Source organism: Lycium ferocissimum, chromosome 8 (genome assembly GCF_029784015.1).
Source record: "Lycium ferocissimum isolate CSIRO_LF1 chromosome 8, AGI_CSIRO_Lferr_CH_V1, whole genome shotgun sequence".
NCBI classification, from domain to species: Eukaryota; Viridiplantae; Streptophyta; class Magnoliopsida; order Solanales; family Solanaceae; genus Lycium; species Lycium ferocissimum.
The window spans coordinates 13,127,028-13,155,018 of record NC_081349.1 but is presented as its reverse complement, the minus strand read 5'-3'; the positions used below and the strand labels follow the sequence as shown (position 1 = coordinate 13,155,018).

At 39.0% G+C, this 27,991-nt stretch overlaps 1 protein-coding gene across 5 annotated transcripts; it reads right to left on the bottom strand.

The window, feature by feature from the left end:
- Positions 1–36: 36 nt before the first annotated feature.
- Positions 37–26,594, bottom strand: LOC132067276 (vacuolar sorting protein 3). 5 transcript variants are annotated; one of them, XM_059460469.1, is made up of 14 exons: positions 25,332–26,590; positions 19,629–19,904; positions 17,588–17,784; positions 16,684–16,825; positions 13,892–14,164; positions 13,743–13,815; positions 11,773–11,821; positions 7,022–7,310; positions 6,834–6,889; positions 6,480–6,548; positions 6,280–6,391; positions 3,946–4,035; positions 999–1,169; positions 37–766 (listed from the first exon to the last, which is right to left on the bottom strand). In XM_059460469.1, the coding sequence occupies exons 1-14, from the start codon at positions 26,292–26,294 to the stop codon at positions 674–676; spliced, it is 2,853 nt and encodes a 950-aa protein (XP_059316452.1). In that variant the 5' UTR covers positions 26,295–26,590; the 3' UTR covers positions 37–673. The 5 variants fall into 5 exon arrangements, 3 of the variants coding, with proteins under 3 accessions (XP_059316452.1, XP_059316453.1, XP_059316454.1); XM_059460470.1 differs by lacking the exon at positions 3,946–4,035 and having other exon boundaries at positions 25,332–26,592; XM_059460471.1 differs by lacking the exons at positions 19,629–19,904; positions 25,332–26,590 and adding an exon at positions 19,547–19,594.
- Between the last annotated feature and the right edge of the window lie 1,397 nt (positions 26,595–27,991).

The window sequence follows — 27,991 nt, the reverse complement described above, 5'->3', positions numbered from 1 at the left end:
AGTTTTCTTTTTCATTTCCCGTTCCCAAGCAAAGGATTGATTTATTCACGTTCTCCCGTTTTACATTCACGAACTTTAAAAAGATACAATATTCAATTTCCTTAGGATAATATACAAAAAGAACAACGTTTATCCGAGAAGAAAGATGATATAATATACAATCTGTTCCTACAGCCGATCAGCTACCCTAAAAAAAATATAACAGCCTTGGAGAAAAATGGTAATCAACATTACCCAAAGGCTCCAGATTCTTCAACAAGATTCCGGCAATAGACATTTCTCCATCTTCACCAGAATACAAAGTTACATAATTGCTATAGAATTTTGCTGACGACTTCCAGAACTGAGGGATGATGCTTAATTACACAACCTAACAACATGAGATGTAAATTCAAAAACACGTCGCTCCTTAGCACAAGTGCACTACAAATCACTTTTTAGATCCAGTGCTGTGTGCTCATGAGTATGCACGGACGAAGAACCTGCCAAGGGCGTCTTGCTCTTTTGTGTCTTCTAATATACATCAGAACCACATCATAATCAACTATGGCCGTGTAGTGGGTTCTTATGAAATGAGCTGTAGACGTATTAAGATTTAACATGTATAGGGAGTGCTAAAGCAAAGTCAGTATGCTTGGATCATCCCAAACAAATTCACAGGTCCTTAGTAGGATCACCTTGTCACTAACCAACCTGGTTTATATAAAATATCTTTCTTAAAATCACGACCTGACACGGAGGTTGACTCACCTTGACGACGAAAGCACTGCAGATAAAAGCATTACACAGGATCAAGAACTAAATTTTAGCACAATAAACCTTGTAAATTTTAAAGTCTCCCTATCCTTTCACGCAACATTTCAGGCAGCAGGTCAAATGGGTAAAATCAGTCTTTACGGATGAAAGAGTTTCTGCAACAAAACCTCCCAATCAAGCTAAAAGTCCATGTCAATCTAGAAAGTGATGTTTTTCAATAATTAAATGAAGACATGACGAACCTTGTAACAGACTATGGTATCATCTGGATACATCGCAAACAGTTTGGTTCCAAGTCGAGCGTGGCAAGAGTCACAGACACTGTCGGCATTTATCAAAACATGCCGTGATCTTTCCTCAAATCTTGCCAAACTTGCATCAATATCCAAAGCACGAGATAGCTTATGGATAATCTGTAGAATCAAATATCAACAGATGCCATGAGCAAAGTACATTAAATATTTTGTGTTGATTGTGGTAATTAATTATCATAATTTTAGGACACTTTGTTTTTTCTTTTCCTAGCATAATTATAGGAACAGAATATTCTTTTTATTATAATTGATTCCTCCTTAATTAGTAAGGATTCACTTGCATAAATACCCCTTATCATGGGATGTGGAGACATACTTATACAAACAAAAACAAAAAAGTTTTTTTTTTTTCCTTTTCAAATTTTACATGGTATCAGTGTCATTGCTGCCTTTAGAGGTGAGTATTTCTTCCTCGCAGCATTAGGATTCCTTTTTTCAAAAAGAGATAAGAGTTTTTTCATTCCTTGAAGCTGTCCGCAAAAGCTACTTCCAGCAGAATTTTTCGAGATTCTTCCTTGCTTGGGTTCACCTTGCCAGTCGATTCAAAGCCTACCCACCAAGTTTTTAGATTTTCCGATAAATAGAGCTAGGCTTCCGGAGAGACAGGTCCGTCCGGCAATCTTTTAAGTTTTTTCTTCTCTAATGGACTGAATGATTCCTACTAGAGTTCTAGGAAATTGTATTTTCTGATTTGAAGTGCTATTAAAACTACGGGGATGCAAAGGCAGTGGAGAATAATTCAGTGTTGTGAAATCAGATGGGGCTGGTGTGTTTCTTGCTTGGTCAAGGTCTTGTTTGCTGCATATTAAATATAGAAAATTGCTTGGTCATATTAATGGAAAGAAGAAAAAACCTATTGCGTCTAATAGTCTATGAGATTCCGAGATTCACCTGTTATGACATGGCTTATTGAATACTATGCACCCCCAAATCTCTAAGCAGTATTCAGTTCTTGATACTGCTGAAAGATCTGGAATTCAACTAAGTGCACTTACTCTCGCAAGGATAATGACGCTCAAATCTGAGCCTCAGATCATTGCAATTCGAAATCATGCCATTAAGCAAGGTGAGATGACTTGAAGGGGCCTTAGCGTAACTGGTAAAGTTGTTGCCATGTGACCAGGAGGTCACGGGTTCGAGCCGTGGAAACAGCCTCTTGCATAAATGCAAGGTAAGGCTGCGTACAATAGACCCTTGTGATCCGGCCCTTCCCCGGACCCCGCGCATAGCGGGAGCTTAGTGCACCGGGCTGCCCCTTTTTTTAAGCAAGGTGAGATGACTATCATTGATTACTATGCCGAAATAAGTGGTTCATGGAAAGAGATTGACTATTATCAGGATCTGCAAGCTAAGTGCCTTTCAAGAGTTGGTCTGAACAAAAAACAGAAAAGGGCCAAAATACCCTGAACTTTGGGAATAGTTCATCTATACCCTTCGTTACACTATAGGGTAAATTATACCTTTACCGTATTACTATGATCCAGTTATACCCTTATGTTAAACGGCCTGTCACGTGGCATCATCCTAGACGCCCAGCCCATTTTCCCCCCCCAAATAATTTTTTACCCACCAACTTAACCCAACCCGACCCGGATATAATTTTTTCACCCAACCCATTTTCTTTTCTCTTTCTTACTCTCTTCTTCTTCCTCCATGCCCAACTCCTCCATGTCCACCATCTCCGATCCCTCACCCCAGCTCCTCCATGTCATTCTCTTTTTTGTTTTTTTGTTTCTTTGAAAATAGCTTGATGAGTTTAATATTACACATAATAAAAAATGATAAACTATTTTATAGGTAGATTAGATGCGGATTTGTTGACCGAAAAATGAAGAAGATCGGAAAAAATGGGAGCTCACCGGAAAATATTGGTGCACGTCGGAAACAATGGTGGTGGGGGGAGAAGGATTAAGTGATTATCTATCCACATTTCATTTCTATTTTTTGATTTTGGAGAGGGATCTTTTAGAGAAAAGATAGAAGAGGGATGGAGATTCGAAAAAGGCCGCCGGAAGATTTTTTCCGCCCAAAGCTCGTCGGGAAACACTATATTTGCCGCCACCACTACCACCACCGATAACAACATTAGTCAAGTCATCAAAAATATACCCCATGTTTCTTTTTCTCGTTTTCAATCCATCCTATACACTGAAAATGCCAAATTTGACCATTCTTTCACCTTTTTAGTCACAAAATTCACTGTCCAATTTAAGTTAAATAAAAACACCCTTCAAACATATTTATTCACCTTCATTTACAAAAAAACAAAAAAGAAAATGACATGGAGGAGCTGGGGTGAGGGATCGGAGATGGTGGGCATGGAGGAAGAAGAAGAGACTAAGAAAGAGAAAAGAAAATGGGTTGGGTGAAAAAATTATATCTGGGTCGGGTTAAGTTGGTGGGTAAAAATTATTTGGGGGGAAAATGGGCTGGGTGTGTAGGATGATGCCACGTGGCAGGCCGTTTAACATAAGGGTATATCTGGATCATAGTATAACGGTAAGGGTATAATTGGCCCTATAGTATAACGAAGGGTATAGATAAACTATTTTCCAAAGTTAAGGGGTAATTTTGGCCCTTTTCCCCAAAAAAATGGTCATCCAGAGCTGTCAAAAGCATGTTTAAGCTGGCCAGGTTAGTCGCTTTGCCTTTAGGAAGTAATCTTGACCAGCCTTGCACCCTTTAGCATATCATGTAATGCCCGATTTATCCAAGCATCTAAGAGGACCCAATTCAAGAGGGAACATACTATAATGAGTCAACACAAAGGAGAAGCCGTCATGCCAATTGGCACAAGAGAAGTGCTGCTCAAGAGCAGTAAGTTCACTCTTGCAGCGATATTCATGCTGAAGTTTCGAATAAGATTAGAACATACTTGGCCTTGACGATGATGGTGAAGTCGAGCTCTCAACATTCTTAATATTGTCTCAGAAGCAAGCTGAAGGGGCATATCTGGTGACAATCTCTGCAAAGTGAAACCCCAACTCAGAATGAGTAACATTGACATCTCTAGTGACTTTGCATAAAGAAACTTGAGCTAAATAGATGTTATTTTCCTTCTCATCACCTGGTTCCCTTCAAACAGCACAAATATTTCATACAAATATAGCATTGTCTACAACAACATACACGTTGTAATCCCACAAGTGGGGTCTGGGGAGGGTAGGATGTATGCAGACCTTACCCCTACCTTTGTGGGGTAGAGAGCCTGTCTCCGATAGACCCTCGGCTCAACGACGCAGTACCAACAACAGGTCAAGATATCGGCAATAAAGTGGCAAGATAAACACAACCAATGAAGCAACAGGTAACAAATAAAAATGAAGTAAAAGATGCTATGCAATTACTAAATAGTAATACTACTAATACGGAGAGAGGAGAAGAGGAGACTAGCCCCCTATCTCTCCCACATAAAGGTGCTACAAGCCTACAACATATAGAGTTGCTACATCAACTCGGCTACCTACTAACCTTCTACCCTAATCCTCGACCTCAAACCTTCCTATTTAGGGTCATGTCCTCGGTAATTTGGAGCAGTGTTATCAAAAGCGAAAAGCGCAAAAAAGCTCTAAGGTTAGCTGGGTCTTTAAGCGCAAATAAAGTATGGGCTTTAATGAAAAAAAGCGCAATGGTGCAAAAATACAAATATATATATATATATATATATGTTTAGTCCAAGATTAATAATAATAAGCATGAATAACAAATATATGGGCAAAGAAATTGTAAAAATATTACGATAAAGTGAAATATCAATCATCTAGTGTCACCTCTCCAAGAGGACAAGGAAAAGTATGCCTTAAGAGCCTTGATTAGAAGCGCACATAAAGCGAGGCGAAGCGCTCAACATGTTTTGAGCCTCGCTTCAAGACTTAAGCGTGCTTTAAGCGCGCCTTTGATAACACTGATTTGGAGGTGTGTCATGTCCTGCCTGAACACTTGACAAATAAAACTAGGATGATCCAGCTATCAATTCTTCCCAGCAACTAGAAAAAAGTAACCTGAACACAAGTAGACTTATCAAGTCATGTGAAACATACGATTCTTTTTTCGGCCTTTGATAATTTAAAATCACTGTAAACAAAACTCAAACTTCATCTTTCACAGTAGAAAAGGCAATACTAAAAGAGCATATCCACAAAATGGTATCATTATGTTACAAGATGTATGATTAGATATTAGGAAGGAAGTATGACACTACTTTTAATCTGTAATGCTCTAGGTGACTGAATATGCACCAATAGATAAAATTAGGATGAGAAAACTTAAACTTCCCCAATGAAAAGAATATACTCCAATCTTCCGAATTTAAAGAACATGTCCCCAGTTTTGACAAGAGACGACCCACAAAAATAACAAAGACCACAAAAATCTAAAGTTTTCAAGAGTAAAAGATTGAACATCAAAATATCTACTTTAATGCACGATGAGATGCTTTTCCCTGCGAATAAATTTCAAGGATGACTTTATTTCTCTTCTACCATATTTTTATTTCATAATTTTGGAGAGGTTCTCCTACCATAAATACTAATCAGATTTTTGATCTTCCAGCCCAATCAATGATGTTACTTGAAATGAGATGGTGGATAAACTAATAATTTTTTGATAAGGTGTATCTTATTGAGGTTTTGGGATAATGAAACCTTGTAACCAAGTAGTATAGCAAAAATAGAGAAGCTACACAAAAGTATTGTTTCCTACTAAAGAAATCTGATCGTCTATACTGATAGGGACCTCATAGGTGCACAAAAAATTTAGACACAAAAGAGATGTCATAATCCGTGCACAATCACACCCCATCACTTTGAATGCTCTTCTGTTACTCTCCCTCCAAAGCACCAACAGAATTGCTAGTTTACACTCCATAGATGATAAAATATTCAAGTAAAGTAAAATGTAGTTACTTGTTCTCCAAGCTTGCTTCACATTTCCTCTCCTCACTGACCGTTAATTTTTTTTTTACCAAGAATTCCCAAGGACCAGCTGGCATACAGTTCTAAACTCGGTAGATCATGGACCCCCTCTCCCTTCTCCACTTAAATAAAGACTTTTGTCTGCTCCATGGTTTGAACTTGTGATATGCGCCTAACCGACACACACACGTCGTAATGTTACCACTAAACCAAAGCCCTAGGGGCAGAACAAGGCTTTTGTCTCCTCATTGACCATTACACAAGCAATAAAGTGGAAGAAGTATAAGTTTTGGTACCTCCAAAACTTGCAAAGGGTCTAGCATTTCTCCGTGATTGTGCAGCAGGCGCACAGCAGCTGTGAACATAGGCTCTTTACCATTCATGGGTTCCAAATACATTTCAAGCAGCCTAAGAAGAGACCAGGAAAGGAAAAGGTTAAGAGAACTTCTTCAAGACCAATAATCTTAAGAAACAAATGAGAGACGATTGTACTAACTGCATGTAAGCATCTGGCCTACCGATCTCAGCACAATATTGTTCTGCAGCTTCACAGTCTTCCAGCTTCCTGCCAGACGAACACAACTTTAAATTACAACCCCACAGATAATCATCTTATTCAGAGTAATTGCAGATTCAACTATAAAATACATATTTAGCAACAATGTGCGTACTAAGCTTTAAAATATTTTCTCCTGTTTAAGTGAGGGGCTTCACATGTAAAGCGGCAGAAGAACATGTCAACCATCCATTGCCCACATTTGGGAAACAGAACATCTTTTTAGTTGTTAATTGCTTATTATAAAGCTTGTTGTGATGTACCCAAGAAATAATCAAATATTTATGTACTTACAAGGCAAGAATTTGAAGCACTAATGTTTCTTGTCCGAGCTTCCTGTAAAGAATAGCCTGTAATGAAACCATCAATAACACAAGAATTACAATTCACAATTCACAAGGAGAATCAGACGGCTCAAGCTGTTAAACCAGCAGAGATGTATAGGCCATTATTTCTATGAAGCGTCTAAATTTCTTACTGACCTTCTCAAGCCATAATTCTGATCCTTCAACCAAGTCAAGAACCTCATCTGGATCATACAAGTCAGACGACTGTAAAAATATTTGCAATCTCTCTCTGACATGAGTATCAAATATTGAGTTGTTTCCACGGGCTGAGATATTCATCTCCTTTTGGTTTACAAATTCAGAATTTTGTGTAGCATGTTCCTTTTCATTAGCATCAAGTGCCGATTTAGAAAGCAAGAGTGCATAAGCTGTATGGAACCGTGTGTCCCCGGAGTCTTGATCTTCAATTAACCACTGGAGATATCTGCATGGTAAAGCTTCCGGTTAATTCAAAGAAACATATAGACAGCTAAATCCTTCGTTAAAATGTAGAGATACATCTTTATAATCTTATATTGTCAAACCAATTAGGCACCCTAGGACAGGACTTACAGGTCAGTAAGTGGATGAGAACAATGGGAAACCACGGTTAATATCCAATGACTTCTTCCCATCAGCCAGATAGCGGCCATTGATTTAGAAAAGGCATATGATAAAGTTCGTAGGGAGGTCCTTTGGAGATGATTGGAGTCTAGAGGTGTACCTGTGGCTTATTTTAGGGCTATTCAGGACATGTACAATGCAGCCAAAATCCGGATAAGGACAGCAGTGGCGGATCTAGTAAGGGCTGAACCCCCTTCGGCAAAAAATTACACTGTATATACAAGGTGAAAATTATTTTTTATGCATATATAGTAGATGTTGAACCCCCTTGACTTCTTCGTTTGCCTACTTTTTAATATTTTTGAACCCCTTATTTAAAATTCTGGCTCCGCCACTAAAGGACAGTGGGAGGTGACTCGGAGCATTTCTCGGTCGAGATGGGGTTGCACCAAAGATCAGCCCTTAGTCCGTTCCTTTTTGCATTAGTGATGGACAAATTGACACGGAATATTCAAGGGGAGGTGCCGTGGTGTATGTTATTCTCTGATGACATAGTATTGATTGACGAGACGCGTAGTGGAGTTAATGATAGACTGGAAGTGTGGAGAAGGCCGTAGAGTCAAAAGGTTTCAAGTTAAGCAAGACTACAGAGTACCTCAAGTGCAAGTCCAGCATTGTGATGTATGAGGCTGAGGTGGAAGTGAAGATTGAGACACAAGCCATACCTAAGAGAGAAAGCTTCAAACATCTTGGGTCTATAATCCAAGGAGATGGGAAGATTGATGCTGCTGTCGCACACCGTATTGGGACGGGGTGGGCAAAATGGAGGCTCGCCTCTGGGGTATTGTGCAATAAGAAAGTGTCACCAAGGCTTAAAGGTAAGTTCTATAGGGTGATGGTTAGACCAGCTCTATTGTACGGGCAAAATGTTGGTCAGTCAAGAATGTCCATGTTCAGAAGATGACTATAGCGGAGATGAGGATGCTCAGATGGATCTGTGAGCATACTAGGAGGGATATGATTAAGAACAAAGTCATACGGGACAAGGTGGGAGTAGCCTCGATGGCGGACAAGATGAGGGAAGCAAGACTGAGATGGTTCGGACATGTGAAGAGGAGGTGCGAGGATACGCTAGTGAGAAGGTGTGAGAGGTTGGCTATAGCAGGAGTTAAGAGAGGTAGAGGTAGGCCAAAGAAGAACTAGGGGGAGATGATTAGACAGGACATGGCACAGCTCCAGTCAATGACTGAGGACATGACCTTGGATAGAAAGATATGGAGGTCGAGGATTAAGGTAGATGGTTAGTATGTAACCGAGTGTTAGTGTATTTTTAGTCGTATGATATAGATAGTCGCGTAGTTTCTTTTTCGCTAATGTGCATTGATACTTGTTATTACATTTGTTCTGTGCATTTGCTATTTTGTTTTCTCCTTTTCTTTTCTACATTCCCCACATCAGTTACTTTTCTTTTGAGCCGAGGGTCTATCGGAAACAACCTCTCTACCCCTTAAAGGTAGAGGTAAGGTCTGCGTACATCCTACCCTCCCCAAACCCCACTAGTAGGATTACACTGGTATGTTGTTGTTGTTGAGTTCTTCCCATCAGCCTAAGCCTTGACAGGTAGAATTACCCCGTACATGTGCTGTAGGAGATAGCAGATCGGTGAAATAGTCGAGGTACGCAAATCGTGCGGACACCAATGTTATGATAAAATAATTAAAAATAGCCAACAAATTGAGAAAAAAAGGATAGGAAGTTCGACATGCTATATGCTACTCGCTTTATCCAGCTCCAATCAGGCTAAGGAGTGACTGAATGCAATTTAAGGATATTCTACCAGTTATTTTATCCTTTTTGTGTTGTTACTTAAAGAAGGCAGAATAAGTCTGGTAGGCCCCTGTACTTAACACTTTTTGACATCGCGATGTTTGTACTTTCATGTTTGCCAACTGAACCCCTCTACCCATCAAAACTGAGCATTTTAAACCCTTTTTCGATCTGCTCATGGTGCGTGTTGTTTAAACGCCTCCACGCTAGCTGCCACGTCAAAAAGTAACAATGTGTAGATGCCATGTCACATGGAAAATTAAAAAATAATTAAAATCAAAAAAAAAAAAAACAACTTCAACCATTAATCCCCTAATCCCCTCCCCATTGATTTCTCTCTCTCCCCTCACGTTCTTCCTCCTTCCCATTTGTTTCTCTCTCTTCATGTTCTTCCTCCTCTTCCCTTCCAATTCTTCCTCTTTATATATCATAGAAATAAAATTAAAAGGAATAAAGAAACCAAATTGAGACAAAAAATTAAATTTTTTGTGCAGATCTAAACGTTGGAGAATAAGTTTGATGGTCCATTTCCATGGCTGAAGGCGTTAGGTGGTGGAGAAGAAGTTTGGTGGTCCATTTTTGTCCAGATAGAAAAGTGGGAGAATAATCACTGTTTTTTTCTTCTTCTTTTAACTGATTTGGAAAAAAGTGTCTTGTTTGATTTTTAAAATTTGAGGCTAAATTTTTTCAAAAAACTCAAATCTTTTGGAAGTATTAATGGGTAAAAGACGCATGATTTCTATTTCAAAATCCTTTATGGGTTAATTTTGAGGTGTGGTGATTTTTGAAGATCTTTTGATTGACCCATTTTTGGTTTGTTGGTATTTTTGATATTTTGATGGGTTTCCCTTCTACAAAGAGGTCATATAATTGAATTTCTAAAGAAGATTTGGAATATTGGCCATAGGATTCTATGTTCATGGTAAAGATTCAGATTTGAGAGAAGAAACAAACAAAGAAGATAGGGGAGGAGAGGGGAGAAAGAATTGGACAGAAAAAATTGGAGAGAGAGAGAGAGAAAAAAAAAGCCAAGAAAAAAGCTCATTTTTGTTCAACGATGGAGGATGAACATTGGGGAAGAAGATGACACCAAAAAAATGGGTGTTGGTGCCTTTTTAATAGGCCTCACACTCCTTAAACGAGTGTATCACACGCACTTCCTTAAAAAATGCCACATAGAATGAGAGGGGTTTAAAATGCTCAGTTTTGATGGGTAGAGGGTAAAAAATGGGTGTTGGTGCCCTTTTAATAGGCCTCACGCTCCTTAAAGCGAGTGTATCACACGCACTTCCTTAAAAAATGCCACATAGGATGAGAGGGGTTTAAAATGCTCAGTTTTGATGGGTAGAGGGGTTCAGTTGGCAAACATGAAAGTATAAACACCGGGATGTCAAAAAGTGTTAAGTACAAGGGTCTCCCAGACTATTCTGCCCTTAGAGAAACAATTTGTATACAATTGTGAATTTTCAAGTCATCTTACACACATAATAGCTAATTGATGAAAGGAGCGACTGTGAAGATATAGGCTTGTACTAAAAAGATCTAGAAGTTTATGAGGCAACTTGACGAAGAAGCCAAAAGATGAATAAGACATATTCATTCAAGCGCATACTAGATCAAACAGTAAACCATAAATTTAGTTATGGTTTACTAAATTGAAGTATCAAATTACTTTCTTCACATATACTACTATCAGCATACATCTCACCTTATGAATTACTTAAAGGCCGTATTTTAGTTAACAACCACCTAAGTCACACTATGTAGAACCTTCTAAGAAAATTTCCAAGTTTTAATAATTTCAATTTTAAAAGAAAATTAAGTATTTTCTTTTTTAAAGAAGTATTATCTTAAAACCTTTCCCTAGTACTAGAATAGTTTGGTCTTGGTGCTTCTAAGTAAACATGCTTACACTATAAGATCATTGATCTACTAAAAGATTTCGGCTTTCTAATGGGTTTGGCGAGTAAGATAAAGCTAGTAAGTTATAAGACTAAAAAAGGGTACACTTAGTCACAGTTTGAAAACAGACTGAGGTCTAGAAAATAGACGATGTGAAGCACTGACTAGATTCTTAGGCAATTCTAACTTTAAATTTTCTGCAGCTCCTGCCAGATTCATCTCCATCATATCCTTCATGTCAACCGCAAACACGAACATTATCACCTAATTCTCAATCAGACAGTTTTCAGTTAAGTCTACAATATGCATTTGCTATCAGAACAAGGGGGCAGCAGGGCAGGACAAAAACAAGCTATTTATCATTCGCAACATGATACAGCACTCATTAGCTCAAACGACTCTTTAACACTTAACAGGAGGAAGAAAAGGTAAAACTACATTCTTCTTGACGGATAAGTTAGCAATGTCCAAAATGGAAGCATAAAACTGGAAGCAGGGTACAGTCAAAAGCTGCATGCAAATGTTACACTAGCCACCAATCTTCAGTTCAGGCGAGAGATAGCAAGCAGGTTGATAAAAAAGTGAAAGGCGAGTAAAATCATAAAATCACTGACCTTAGTAGAATTTCGACTTTTCTGGGATCAATAGCTGCAATCACTTCATCTGTGATTGAAGGCTTGCATTAGAAGAATGCCACTTAATGAAGACACTACATTCTACAAACAAGCAAAAGAAAAAATGTGCATGCTAAACATAGTCATTAAAAGTAAATAAGCTGATAGTAGTATATGTGAAGAAAGTAATTTGATACTTCAATTTTAGTTGATAGTAGTATATGCGAAGAAAGTAATTTGATACTTCAATTTTATCTTTTAATTTTACCCGACCAGAAAAACTGACACCCCCTCTGTCAAAATTTATGTAGCCGTTTAACTATGCAGAAAGTTTAAGAAAGAAAGAAAGACTTTTAGAACTTGTGGTCTGAAACAAGTCATAGAAAGCTTGCCTCACTCAGGACAATCTTAGCAGAAGGAACAGATAGATTATCAAAAGATGCTACATGTGCCTACAACATAGAGAATCTGTCAACCCTCTTTTTTCTTCATTGCAGTTTGGCAACTGATAATTGGAGCGTGTTCCTTTCTATTTTTGGACTCAATTGGGTCATGCCCCTGAAAATCAAAGATGCCTTATCTCCTGGTGTAATTTGACAACTGACATTTGGAGCATGTTCCTTTCTATTCTTGGACTCAACTGGTCATGCCACTGAAAATCAAAGATCCCTCTCTCTCCTGGTGTTTATGGAGAGTTGATATCTGCTACTATTTTTTGGTGAGAGTCGCAGATGTTTAGATGGAGTCTCAACAACTCCAAAACCCCGATCTTAAAGCTAGACGTCTACTTGATTTGCTTAGTTGAGCAGTCTTAGCATTGTAAATATCTCTAACCAGCTTTTTGGATATTGTTAGCTTACTGAATCTAGTATAATTGTTGTATATGTACTGAAGCTGACATATATCTTTTTTTTTTTCTTATTTGTATTTTCTGCATCTTCTTGATGCCTATCAATGAGATATTTTACTTCATCCCCAAAAAAACAAGTCAATAGACGTTTGTGTACATATAAATCATCTCATTGAGTATAACATGGAAAATTTAAAGTTAAATTGTTTCTTCTAAATATAGAAAGATCATTCTTTTAGGGACAAACTAAAAAGGATAGTGTGCCACATAAAATGGGACAAAGGGAGTTACTTACACCAACTATAGAAAAAGAGAATTATTATTTTTCTACTTTTTTATTTAACCGAGAAATTTCCGAGGGCCAATGACGCATCGTTCGAAACTCGGTGGATAATGGGTGCGCCCTCCTACCTTCACTTAAATACAAGTCTTTTACAAGTGCAAGTTGTCAGGTTCTCTTATTTTCTCTTTTACTTGGATGAATGCCCCAACCTGCTTTGATATATTTGAAATTAAAAGATACGTCGTTGGTCCCAATTTATGTGGTACTGTTCGGATTTCGAGAGTCAAACTTTTGAATTTGACCGTGAATTCAGATATGGAATCTTTAAGTTTCTTGAAATAAAATTTACATATTTGGTAACTAAATATGTTGTACTATAAATCACAAATTGATATTTAAAATATATCAAAGGCATATGAAATGATTGCGGTCAATTATACATGGTTACAGTTTTTTAATGGCCTTGTTGAGTCGGATAGATATGTTTTCTAGAAATATTGGTAAAGATAGAGAAGACAAAAATATTTCACATGCATATATAAGTGATGTATTCATCTCAAATTGAATACTCTGAGGATACAAACAGCACCCAATTTTTTTAATGATGCAGAGATTAACAAAAAACACAATTCTGACAAGGATTCAACCTCAAATTGCACTACAGTTCGAGGGGAGGGAGATATTTAGACGGCTATCTGACTTTAGTTTTTGAACCATTGAAAGGGAAGCATCCTTACAAGAGTTGCATGAGCTCAAAGTACACCAAGTACCATCGAAGAGCTGTTTTTGCAGATGGATATGCAATTAGAACATCACTAAATACCATGTAAGACATACCTGGTGGGAGTGGATTTGTTCTTTTCTCCGATACAAGTACTTGAACAGCTAACAGCTGGTTGATATCTGCAATCTAAAATGGAAACTATTTCACTCAATCAGCAGGCCGAAAGCAGAAAGCCCTACAAATCAAAAAAGAATTATCATACCCATCCTAGATGTTGCAGTACTAACTCCTGATCAGATGATGCCTCAAGAATTATTGAAGCCTCCATTACAGCAGTCTCCTGATCAGAGGAAATGTCCTTTATGGTATCTTGTAAGTGGTTTGCGCCATGTGAATCCTTCAAGTAGCTTGATGAATAATTTCGAGCCAGCAGACGCCAGATTGAAAGAGACTTTGCGCTCATCCCTTTACTGGCATATAGAAAAGCAAGTGTCCGCAAATGCCCAGATTCACTCAGCAGCGATTCCAACTCCTCCTGCACTGTCCGTTTAAGTTTTATGGCTATCCTTCAAAGAAGATACCAGATCCCAACGTGAAGATTAAACTATTTACTAGCAGCGACAGCAACTACAACACATAAAGGTCAACATACAAACATTTCTTTACCTTATCCAAGAAAAACCTTTTAATAAGTATGCTGGCACCATAGCATTCCTAGATTTTGCGTAACAAATAAGTGTTTGATATGCAACTAAGGGTGAGACCTAGCGGTCAATAAAGTGGTTAAGACCATGAGAGATTCACATCTGTTGGTTACGGAAAACACTCAGGTATTTTCTGATGCGGACAGAACTCAATTAGAATACTTGAGACCACGTCTTAATATGTTTCCAGGCGGTGTCAGGACTCAAAATCAATCTCAAAAAGTGAAAAATCATACCGGTTGGTAAGGGGAGGATATTACATTGCTAGCACAGGTTCTCAACTGCAAGGTTGGAGCTTTCCCACTACCTATCTAGGCTTGCCACTTGGTGCAAGAAACAAGCTCAGAGGGTAGAGAAGAGGCTTGCAGGATGACAGGAAAGACATTTATCGAAGAGGGGAAAGAAAGTGCTTATTAAGAGCACATTATCGAGCATCCCCGCATATTTCATGTCTTTATTTCAAGCTCCAGCTAGCGTAGGAAGTTGGAAGAGTCCAAAGAAGTTATGTTTGAGACTAGTCAGGTGGGGCAAAGAGATTTAACTTGGTGCGATGGGAGATCGTCATGACTCCTAAATACTGGGAGATCTTGCAGTCGAAGACCTACGGGTTAACAGTAAGACTTTATTAGGTATATGGTTGTAGAGATTTGGGAATGAAGAACATACCTTTTGGAGAGGCTATGTTGCTCGGACACTCCAAAAATGTTGTCGTACCCGAGTCGAATCCTTCAAAAGTATATGGACTACTTTTGAAAGATCCGACACGCACTTGTCTGCATTTTTTAAGAGTCCAAGCAACATAGGGGAAGGTAATAGGGAAAAATACAGGGGCTTGGAAAGGGGGTAGAGGATAAGAAATGTCACTATGCCTTATGGATGTGGTTTGTGTAGGAACATGTTGAAGAGTTCGGAAGAGTTCATTGGCAATGTATCTTTTAAGATAAGGGATGGGAGAGGGTGAGCTTTTGGGGATATAGGTAGTGCGGATAATACTTTGAGAACTACATTCCCATACATTTATTGAATTTCGTATTAAAAGGAGATGACAGTCCAACGATTCGGGAGGCTACGAGGTGGATAAGGTGTTTTTTGGATTTGAGGTTTCAGAGAAATTTTCAAGACTGAAAGGCGGCAGAGTTCCAAGGACTGGTCGATTTGCTTCACAAACAAAGCAGAACACATGATAGCCCAGATGGGGGGAGATAGGGGCAGGGAACAATGGGTTCTTTAACGTAAAGTCTCATTATGAGAAGCTTTTGAAAAGGAAAGAGGTTGCCTTTCCATATCAATCGATTTGGATCCCTAAGATACCATGCAAGGTGTGTTTTTTAACTTGGTTGGTAACAAGGATGATCCTTACTACTGAGAATATGAAGAGGAAAAAGGTTACTTATGTCGGTTGGTGCTTTATGTGCAAGGATTCGCGTAAGGATGTCGATCATGTTCTACATTGTCAAGTAGCATCAAGGCTATGGTAGGAACCTTGAGATGGTTAATGCTAAATTTTAGAGCTATTATAAGAACGTTTTTTTATTCAATTTTTAACTGAACTTTCTTTTAACCTGTCACACTAGAGTATACCTTTTCCAATGTCACAAAGTATTAAGTTTTTTAAAAGGGAAGTCTGATAGATGAAGAGAAGACGCGGGGTGAGGAATGTTGCTCGACTTGCACTTATATGAATCGTGTGGAGAGAATAAATTAGGAAAGCTTTTGAGGGTGAACTTTTGTAAAATTGAGGAGTAGCCTCTTATCCCTTGTAGCTTTTTGGTGCACCCAAGAAGCTCCGTTATGTATAGTTGATAGGGTGTAGTTCGTAGAAAACAATATCTTGGAGTAAGTTTTGTATTTTTTGTACACTCCTTGTTATGAGCATTTTGAGCCCAATTTTAATAAAATTTTATTACTTTATCAAAAAAACTATATCAACACTTAGTAAGACCAATAACTTCACCTTATGCCAATAAATACCACTGGCACCATAGCTATTCCTATGGTTTGCGTGACAAATAATTTTGATGGGTGCCCTAGGTAAAACCATGAGAAATCACGGTCCAAAGCAGAGACAAAAAAGCGCTACGTGATTTCTTCTTATCTGCCTAAGTGTCCAAGCCTTGCTGAGTAAAGTTACCCAATACCGTGCTGGTTGGAGATAGCGTGTGCCCGGCGGAATAATCGAAATGAGCGAAAGATGATCGGGGCACCACCATTGATAAAGTAAGTATTTGATAACACATACATTAGCACATCAACACAAGAACGATGTTTTGCTCCCCACACAACCAACCCAAAAAAAAGTAACCAATAAATCATATATTAGACAAGACAGGGCAAGGTTATATAGACACACCACTATGCAACTGTTCTCGGATGAGGCAAGTCTTTCCATGTCATCAACACGATTTAGAGCTCTGTAGAGGTACATCAAAAGTGTGTCAACTCCTTCGCATACCGAAGGAGTTAAATCTTTATGCCGTGATGCTTCTAAATACCTGTTATAAAAGAGGACTAAGGACCAGAATAGGCAAAGGCAAGTAAAACCAAATTGCACATAAAACATCAGATAAATAAGTTCAGCAATCTAACGTATAGGCGTCCCACAAAATAAACCAACTTCAAAAATATACTCGACCAAAATATGTTAAAGAAATGCAGTTAACCAAAGGGTAGAGATTTATATTAGCTTGAGTTTTTGCCATCCTAAATTTCTCTCTAGTCACCAAAGACGATGCCAAAACTATGTTCTAACATATTAGCATAACGGTACAAGAGAGACATTTAGCCCAATTCAACTGGAACTTACACTTGAAAATTAAGACATTGACTAAAGAAATTAACCTTGTAGTCTACAATTTCTCTAAGAAAGGAAGGGAAAAACATTTGAAGGGGTCATTCATAGCTTTATCTCTATCATAAATCCTTGGCAGTATTCATCTCAACCCCATAAACCTAAAACCAAGTCTCTCAAAATTTATGGTCTTTGCTTAACGGGCTTAACCAAAAAAAGTCTCTCTCAACCTATGATACATCATACATATACTCGAGAACTGCTATGTGGCTTTATATCCACCAATAGATGTAATTATGACGTTCCTCAGTGAATTTACTGCTCTGCCAATCTTATTCATAGCATTCTTGTCTGGGGATTTGGATTTATGGCATGCAAGTTGGATTGGTCGCCCGTCATTTAAAAAGAAAAAGAATCACTCATGAAAAATCCAGAGAATAAATAATACTCCTTATCAATAGATAACCTGGTCATGTTTTTAATTGCAGACTCCAATAAATCAGCTCTGCTTGGTGGATTCAGAAGAAACTCGTCATCAGCTGCAGTCTCAACACCTGCTTTCTTAAGGAAAATAGCTCTTTGAATACCAGTTAAGCCATCGTCCACAACTTTTTCAAGAAGTGAGGGAGGAGGATGCAAGCCCCAATACCTATTCCTTGGAACCTGAGAAGACAAATTCTAGTGAGATTATAGAAAAATTTAAATACAAACAGCTTTCTTAAAGGAGAAAGAAACACAACTTGAGAATCACACATCAAGTGAGACACACCAAGGGCCAACATATGTGCTGGAGGATCATATTTTTGCTGAATTACTTTTAGAGTTCGTTTGGATGGAGAAATTTTAACCTAAGAAGGAGTCTCAAGTTTTATGTCGACTGCCGTATATAATGCATCCAAACTAATGGTTGAAATAGTTTATTGTGGCTATTGAAAGCTGCGGAAAACTTCTATTGCAACGCTAGACATGAAAAGCGAAATAGACACAGTCCGCTTCTGGAATCAGATTTGCTGAGGACATTTCCCCTTCCGCAATGCATGCTCTGCTAACAGAGGGAAGATATTGCTCACACACTCAAGGAACAAGAAGGAAGAGCATTATGGGACTTGAGTATCGAAAGAAATGCTTCACAGGTTTTTCAACTACTCTCTGTTATGGATGAAATAATACAAGTAGATAGCATATTTTAGTAAGGTCAGGTTTACTTTAGAATCCGGAGTCTTTTGCATGGTTGGCCGCAAGGCAATAACTACAAAGGATAACAAGAAAGAAAAAAGGGTCTATATAGGTTGGTGCTGCATGTGTAAATGCGCCGGAGAAGATGTGATTCAGCTATTGCTACACTGTTCGGTGGCATACCAATTATGGTGAGCAATCTGGAGCATATTTGGAATGATAGGTGATGCCCGACCGTGTTAAAGCATGTCACTAGGATCGAAATCTTGGAAAAAGAGAAACAGAATATGGAAGGTGCCTCACTCGGCACTTATGTGGACCATATGGAAAGAATGAAATCAAAGAGCAATAGGAGGAACTGATAAAATGGAGCACTCATTAGATACCAATTAGTATAGAAAATTAGGTGCTCTTAGTAAAGAATCATGTTTTGGTGTGAGATTTTCTACTTTTGTACACATCTCGGACACAATTTCCCCTTCTATCAAAAGACTTTACTTGTTTCATCAAAAATAGAAATAACAGTTGAAATAATCATTTTGTTCAGTATGTATTTCAGATCAAAATTTTCTACGGTCCAAGCAGGTGCGAAGCATTTAGCTTATAAATTTCATAATATAGGAAATCCTTTATGTCCAAAAAGTGTTAATACTAGCATAGCAGTAAATTGTGAAAGAAGGAATTCCTATTTAGACCAAGTTGATAGGAATGCCAGCATACAACCCCAACATGACTAGCTCAGTACTCATTGTCACCCTTGGGATAACTGAGAACTGCTACGGGATATCAGCATTGACCTAAATAACATATGCAGTAAGTTAGAAAAAGATTCCACTGATTTTGTTTTTGATAATAAGGAAAAAGATCCAACAATTTATGACAAGTGATAAAAGTAGCGCACAAAAGAAGTGGCATACGCAAGACTAAAAATGCAGTAATACAAACGAATAGGCTGCACCTACTTGGTCCTTTCCTGCGCAAAAAAGAAAAGGGTAGAGACTGATACATATAATAGGACAAGTAGATATAGTACGATATGCTCTCTTTTTTCCTTACACAAGGCATATCGTATGACTGAATGACACTCTTTGACACCAAGAACTTGACTGGGGGCCCAACAGCGGTGAATCAGAGACCAAATACGAAAAAGACTGTAGAAAAAGAGCAGACTTGACAGACTAACTGAAACTAACTTGACACATATATAACTGATTCAAAGATCATGTTGTAGATTTATCAGCACATGTACCAGTACCACCATAAAAGCTGGAGATCCATGCATTGAAACATAAGTGCATGCACAGGACAATCACTGATACACCAGCACATACCAACAAAGACCAGCGATTTGGGTCTCGCATGATAAACGGGAAAAGTTCTGAAGGCTCCATCGTTTCTGAAAGCAAGAAATGATCAACTGCTTCCTCAAAGCGTAGGTCAAACAGTAAAAGGAATCCCACTTGAGCATGGACGAAAGAGAGTGTCTCCCTTGTCATTTCACCTTCATTTCGAAGCTCTTCAACCAGTGATATTGCTTCCCTAAAGCTTTTCTTTCGCAATAGGCCTTTTATTTGTTCTTCTGAAGGCACCTTCCGATAACACATAACCTGCCATCAGAACAGAATAAGCAATAAATCTAAAAGCTCTAGTCAGGCAAATTTACTATGTTCCTTTTTTTTTTTTTTTCTTTTCCAAACAATCATTGTGCTTGTAACCGTAGTGGTGGCAAATGGGCGGTTGGGTTCGGGCGAATAGAGTAAAATGGTCATAACCCAATCCACCCATATTTAAGAGGGTCAAAAACGGGTAGGGTCAAAACAGGCTTCACCTATATAGGGGCTATAAAAACTTTATTTGTTAGATTTTATACATTACCAATTATAAAATTTTAGCATTACTCTTGCTAATAGAGAAAATTTGATAATAAACTTAGTTAAACAGTTGCACAATTGAAACAATTAATATCCAATGAAAGTACCTTCAAAACTCACCAAAAATAGTAGGCAATTCCAAATCACCAGTATAACATACTATCAGAGTGCACAAAGAGCGTTACTTCAACTATCAGAGTGCACAAAGAGCATTACTTCATTCTTCTATCTCGACACCATAAACATATAGCATGATTCGTGCAAAATAGCTTAAATGTTCACTTAGTTTCTTGCAATCACATAGATGACAATAGCTATAGAATTACTTCTTTTCTAAAGTAATAATTTTCATCTATTATACTATATAAACAACAACAACATACCCAATATATTCCCACATGATGGGGTCTGCGGAGGGTAAAGTATACGCAGACCTTACCCCTACCTTGCGAGGTAGGAAGGTTGTTTCTGATAGACCCTCGGCTCAAGAAAAGGTGTCAAGACAACAATAATAATAGGCAGGAATAGCAACATATAATAAGATAAATGACGTTAAAGAAAGAAAGAAACAAGCAAGCTATATGAGAGATCTAAAAAATAAGCGAGTGAACAAAGATAATAATACTCCTAATACGGAAAAGAAATTCTCTCGGCCCCTACTAGCCCTCTACCCTGATACTCGACCTCCACACCCTCCTATCACCGGTCATGTCCTCGGTAAGCTGAAGTAGTGCCATATCCTGCCGAATCACCTCTCCCCAGGCCTTCTTTGGCCTACCCCTCCCTCTCTTTGGGCCCACCATTACCAGCCTCACACGCCTCCTCACTGGCGCATCAACGCATCTCCGCTACACATGGCCAAACCATCTCAATCTCCCTTCCCGCATCTTATCCACCATTGGGACCCCACCTTGTCCCGAATCACTTCATTCTGAATCCTATCTCTCCTGGTATGCCTGCACATCTATCTCAGCCTCCGCATCTCTGCTACCTTTATTTTTTGGACATGAGCTTTCTTAACTGGCCAGCATTCCGTCTCGTAAAACATAGTCGGTCTAACCACCACTTTGTAGAACTTTCCCTTTAGTATAGGCGGCACCTTCTTATCGCACAACACCCCCGATGAGAGCTTCCATTTCATCCATCCCGCTCCAATACGATGTGTGACATCGTCATCAATCTCACCATTCCCTTGGATGATCGATCCGAGGTACTTGAAACTTTCTTTCTTCGGGATGACCTGAGTATCCAGCTGCACGTCCTCGTCCTCGTCCTCTAACTGAATCACATCACTGAACTTGCACTCTAAGTACTCTGTCTTAGTCCTGCTCAACTTGAAACCTTTCGACTCCGGGGTCTGTCTCCAAACCTCCAGTCTCGCGTTAACACTGCTCCGCGACTCGTCAATAAGCACAATGTCATCTGCAAAACAACATGCACCACGGCACCTCTCCTTGAATGTGACGCGTCAATGCGTCCATCGCCAAAGCAAACAAAAACGGGCTAAGAGCGGACCCCTGATGCAGGCCCATCGTGACTGGAAAGTGTTCTGATTCACCTCCAACCGTCCTCACCCGGGTCTTGGCTCCATCATACATGTCCTTAATCGCTCTAATGTAAGCTACAGGAACACCTCTAGCTTCCAGACATCTCCACAGCACCTCCCTTGGGACTTTGTCGTAAGCCTTTTCTAGGTCAACAAACACCATGTGCAAGTCTTTCTTCTTATCCCTATACTGCTCCACCAACCTCCTCACAAGGTGAATGGCTTATGTAGTCGAACGCCCCGGCATGAATCCGAACTGGTTCTCCAAAATAGATGCTATCTTCCTCATCCTCGCTTCCACCACTCTCTCCCAAACTTTCATCGTGTAACTCAACAGCTTAATACCCCTATAGTTGTTGCAGTTCTGGATATCCCCCTTGTTCTTGTACAACGAGACCACAAGGCTCCATCTCCACTCTTGTGCATCTTCGACGTCCTAAAAATAACATTCAACAACCGCGTAAGCCACTCCAAGCCTCCCCTACCCACATTCTTCCAAAATTCTACCGGGATTTCATCTGGCCCGGTTGCTCTCCCCTTGCTCATCTTACACATAACCCCCCCGACCTCTTCAACCTTGACCCGCCTGCAGTACCCAAAGTCGTGGCGGCTCTCTGAGAGCTCCAATTCGCCTAATACGATGCTCCGGACCCCCTCTTCGTTCAAGAGTTTATGAAAGTAAGTCTGCCATCTACGTCTAATATGGGCATCTTCCACCAAAACTTCGCCTCCCTCGTCTTTGATACACTTCACTTGATCCAGGTCCCGAGCTTTCCTCTCCCTTGCTTCGGCTAGCCTATACAACTTCTTGTCCCCGCCTTTTTCCTCCAGTTCTTCATACAAGCGTCCAAACGCAGCAGTCTTAGCCGCCGTAACCACTAACTCCGCCTTCTTATACTGCTCCCTGTTAGTCCTATTCTCCTCCTCGTCTTTGCTCTCAACTAGCTTTAAATACGCTGCTTTCTTAGCTTTCACTTTATCTTGAACCTCTCCGTTCCACCACCAGTCCCCTTTGTGTCTGCCAGAGTAGCCCTTCGAGACCCCTAGCACCTCTCTTGCCGCTTCCCTGATGTTAGCAACCTTCATAGTCCACATACTTACTGCTCGCAACCCCGCTACTCCTCCAGGCTCCCAACGTACTCAACCGCTCCCCCAACTCCTGGGCACTGTCCTTGTTCAAAGCATCCCACCTAATCTTCGGCTGACCAGACACAACCCTCTTTCTCCCTTCCTTTTTATCTCTAGGTCCATAACCAAGAGCCTATGTTGGGTCGTGAGGTTCTCGCTCGGGATAACCTTGCAATCCATGCATAAACCTCTATCGCACTTTCGGGAGAGTAGGTAATCAATTTGGGTACTGGCCCTCGTACTCCGAAAGGTGATCAAGTGTTCTTCCCTCTTCTGGAAACTAGAATTTGCTATCACCAAGTCGAAAGCTCCCACGAAATCCAATAGCGACGTACCTCCCTCATTCCTATCACCAAAGCCGAAGCCTCCATGCACATCATCATAACCCCTAGCAGTCATCCCGATGTGACCATTGAAATCGCCACCAAGAAAAAGCTTCTCTGAGTGCGGAATACCACGCACAACCTGGTCCAAATCCTCCCAGAATCGCCTTTTGATCTCCTCATCCTGGCCCGCTTGTGGTGCGTAAGCACTAACCACGTTTAAAGTATGCCCTCCAACTACTATCTTAATAGTCATCAGCCTATTTTTCACCCTCCTGCCCCCTACCACCAGATCACGAAGCTCTCCAACAACCAAAATGCCAACTCCGTTCTTACCCTTCGCGCCTCCTGAGAACCTCAACTTAAACCCATCGATATCCCGAGCCCTATCTCCCACCTATCTAGACTCCTGGACACATGCTATGTTGATCTTCCTCTTCTGGAGAATCTTCGCTAACTCTATAGACTTCCCCGTCACAGTCGCAATGTTCCAGGACCCAATTCTCAGCCTAGCGGCTCCCTTTCCGCCCTTACGCCTCTTCCTACCCCCACCCCTTGCCCCACCCGAGGACATGACCTTACTCTACCATTATTCACCGCAGCCACTATAATAAAGGTCGAGCTAAGGTGGCACTAACACTATACAAGCAGAAAGTAGAACGACAAAGAGTAGAATAAACAATAATATAATATCTATGTGTGCTTGAATACAAAAACAACCTTGTTCTAAATGACGCATTGCACACAATTAAATATCTTAATATATTCAAATAATATACATTGTTACTCTGTTAGTATTACCATACATTTTTCAAACTTGATGCTACAGTCTTTTGATGAACTATTTAACTTTTTACAATTAAAATTATGATCTAAATTTTTACACACCAAATCCAAATCAATATAATCGGATTAGAATAATTGAATTGTGTTTCAGCTGTAGAAAGCAAAAAGCTACGACTAATTGCTTCTTAAGGTGGAGTAGACCACTTGGATGTATATGTACCCTCAAAGATAATGGCATATCTCCGATCTCCCCTATAATATGCCAGTACAAACTATTTTAAAGTTGAAGCAAAGATCTTTAAAAAGAAGTACAGAAGCAAACTTTGGAAAAAAAAAAAAAAAGCAAGGACCTCTAAAATCGCAGGAATGACAGCACTAATCAAAAATCTGACACATAAATAACCCCTGGAGACCCATTTTTGTAGGGTTTAAATATGGGTTGAACCCAAATTTTACCTGTTTTCAATATTACTCGACCAACCCATTAAAGAAAAGGGGGGGGGGGGGGTTAGTGAAAATTGGGCTCATATTGACGGCACTACTTGTAAGACATATAATGGACAACCCAATGACAGAGAATCCGACGAAATGGGAACATGCTTCTACAAGAACAAATAATGAGGCCTTCCCGGAGCAGAATTTACTTTCAAAACTTCATCACACGCCTCAGCAAAATAGATCAAGCTATTTTCTTTTTCCTTTTCTTCCAGGTGAGTTCAAAATAGTTTTGTAAAATGATAACAGTAAGGTCAAAATAGTTGAATCTATCAAAAAGATCACCTTGATACCCTAGCTTAAACGAGTGTCTATTAGCACAATCACAACTCTCCAGGCCCCTCATGGAGCACTACACCACTGCTTACCTTGATGAAAGTCCAATTCTTTTCAACAATATCACATTACTAGCAAGTTATGCATGTGGTGATTCAGCAAAAGCAAAGGCATATCTACCCCTTAACCAACTGAGCACATAAGTTCTTAAAGATTAAAACTTAATCCAGAAAGCATCAAAGTGCTGACTTTTTATAGTTAAAAGTTATCAAGTATGTTATTTATCATGTTATTTTGAGCAAGCTAGCCCCGACACAGCATCATAAAAAACAAATGTATATTACTCCCACCGTCCCGTATTAGTTGTCAAGGTTACTAAATATACTTGTCCCGAAATATTGTCATTTTAGAAAATCACGATGAAATTAGTTATTTTTATCCCATTTTAACCTTAATATTAAGTGTTCTTGAAAATAACCAATATTGATTAGAGTGCAATTTATTGAGGAGAGATAAGGGTTAAGTAGTAAAAATACACCTTTTGTTTATGATTTTTTAAGGGGCGTCCAAAAGGGAAATGTGACAAGTAATATGGGACAGAGGGAGTACCTTTGAGCCTGCTGCCACAGCGACAAGCTTTCCTCTTCCATCCTCCTCATCAGCCACAAGACAAGGACTACTACCTACTTCCCCAACAAACGGAACTCGCTGAACACAATTCCCCGATTTCTTATGATACACCTCCAACTTCCCACTCCTTACCACCACAACATATCCCCCTATCTCCCCCATACTCTCCGGACCTTCCCCGAAAACCAAACTACCACCTACAGGCTGTCCTTCACTATCCACAATAACACCTACATTATCCACCATTAACATAACCTTACACTCCTTCGCCAAAAACTTCATCCTCGGAAACACAGACAAATCGGGCAATGAGAATATCACACCACATTGCCCGCTCGTATACGAATACAAATAATAACCACTCTTAGTTCCAACAATAACAGACTCATCTACCCATGACACACACATTATCCCATCCGTAAAATCGCCCTGAATTTCCTTCAAAATTACAGGTGAACCACTCAATACCAACTCAACTAACACCAACTTCTTCCCAACCGCAACCGCGAAAAAACAACCATTCAAACTGTCATCATTTCTACTAAAAAACCTCTTACACACAACACTAACATTCTTCAAAAGACTCAATTTTTTCACCGGTTCGAGCGAATTCAAATCAAGTAAATAAATAAAACCATCAGATAAAACAATTAATTTTCCAATATTTCCAACAACATGGATCGAAGTTACAGGTTTACCAATTATATTGACACGTAAGCGGAGCGATAAACCACCGGAATTAGGGTTTAAGGAGAGTGAAATGACGTCACCGGCGACTGTTCCGATGAAAATTAGGGTTTGTGAATCGGAGATTGTAGTGATTGCTAATGAACGAATTGGGGGAAATTGAGGAATTGAAGGGTTTAAAGTGGAGAGAAGTTCTAGAATGTTCTGGGAATGAGGTTTCGGGTCGGGTCGGGGTTTGGATTTCGGGTTCGCCATTGGAGAAGGAGCGAAGTGAGCACTGATGACTAAATTGGAAACTCACCATACATATTTAAACTAAGAAATTTTAAAAAAAAAATACTAAACACAATGATTTCAAATAAATTAGGGTTTCAAAATTGCAAATTGTTGTTCAAAATTAGCTTTTCCCAATTAGATCACGAGCGGGCTTGGATTTTGGAGATGAAGAAGTGAAGCGATGAGTAAAGTCTGACTTGAATTGAAAAAGATCAAGTGAAGTTGCCATCTTATTCCTTTTGCTTGTTTTAATTCAGCCCAAAGGCTTTTAAAAATCAAAATAAGCCTCTACATTTTCAACTTCACATCGTGATTTAAAATCTCAAATTCTCTAAATATTCCAAATCATGATTTCAAATTTTCTTAAATATTTTATTTTTGCTACATTGGCCGGGGGAGAGGCGGCGAGAATGGGGAAGCGGATTACAACGTGAGGAGTCAACCAACTGAGCTACTAGATCCCTACAAATTTTCTTAAATGCTAAACTTCACCCATAAGTTTATATTTTGTAAAAAAAAAAAATCATAAATTGATAGATATATTTACCAACTCATGTTCAATTTTCTAGAGTAGTTATACTACAATTCATGTTCAATACCATCTGAGAGGATTATTTAAAAGAGTAGTCATACTACAACTCATATTCAATTTTTCTTTTAAAAAAATTTCGATCAATAAATGTTGTATTTTAGAAAAGTCCTCTAGTAGCATATCAACTTTGTTATGAACTATGATTTTTTTTTTTTTGATGAAGTAAATAACTATGATATGCTTATTTGGTAAGATTGTATAACAATATGGGAAGTTTTGATTTTTTTCACAACTTGTGGGATTTTAATGTTTATAAAAACAAAATATAATTTAAGAAATTCAAATTGCATGTCCAAATAAAATTTTAACTTTAAATCATGTCCAAACGGAACATAACATGTTCATCAGTTCATGGATAAAAAATAAAGAGTAAAGAAATATGGGTCTATTCCCTTTCACTTGATTTTAATGTTTATAAAACGAAATTCAAATTGTGTTAAAATTTTAACTTTAAATCGTGGTTCATTAATGTACAGTAAAGAAATATGGTGTTATATTGTATTGTACTGTATTAATGAACATAACATTTGGATAGACTGTATCGTTTATTGTGGTTTAATAACATTTTTATTGTTTGGTTTGATTATATGGTATCGTATAATACCATGCAAGTTTACTAAAATACCCTTAACTAATTAGAAATTAGTTTATATATATTAATAAAACTCAAGTAAAGGATAAAATAGGAACTTTAAAAAATAAGTAGGTAATGGGTGGGGGTGGTCCTTGGGTGGGTGTTGGAGGGGTAGGTGTGTGTGGGTGTGGTAGGGGCGGTGGCGGGGACAAGGGTGAGGATGGGGTGGGGTGGTGGGGACGGTAAAGGCGTGGTGGTTGGGGATGGGGTTGGGTGGTGGGGATAGTAGTGGATGTGGGTGGTGGAAGATGGGATATAATCGAGAAATAAAAAACGTAACTACGCAAAAATCACTAAATCCGTGGTGACAAAAATTGAACTTTTTCATGGTTATATAACCATGGAATTACAACGGGTTTACAACACCATACAACATAATTTTAAGAACAGTGAATTCAAACATGATTTCATAAAATGGATAAGGGTCAAATATACCCCTGTACTATCAGA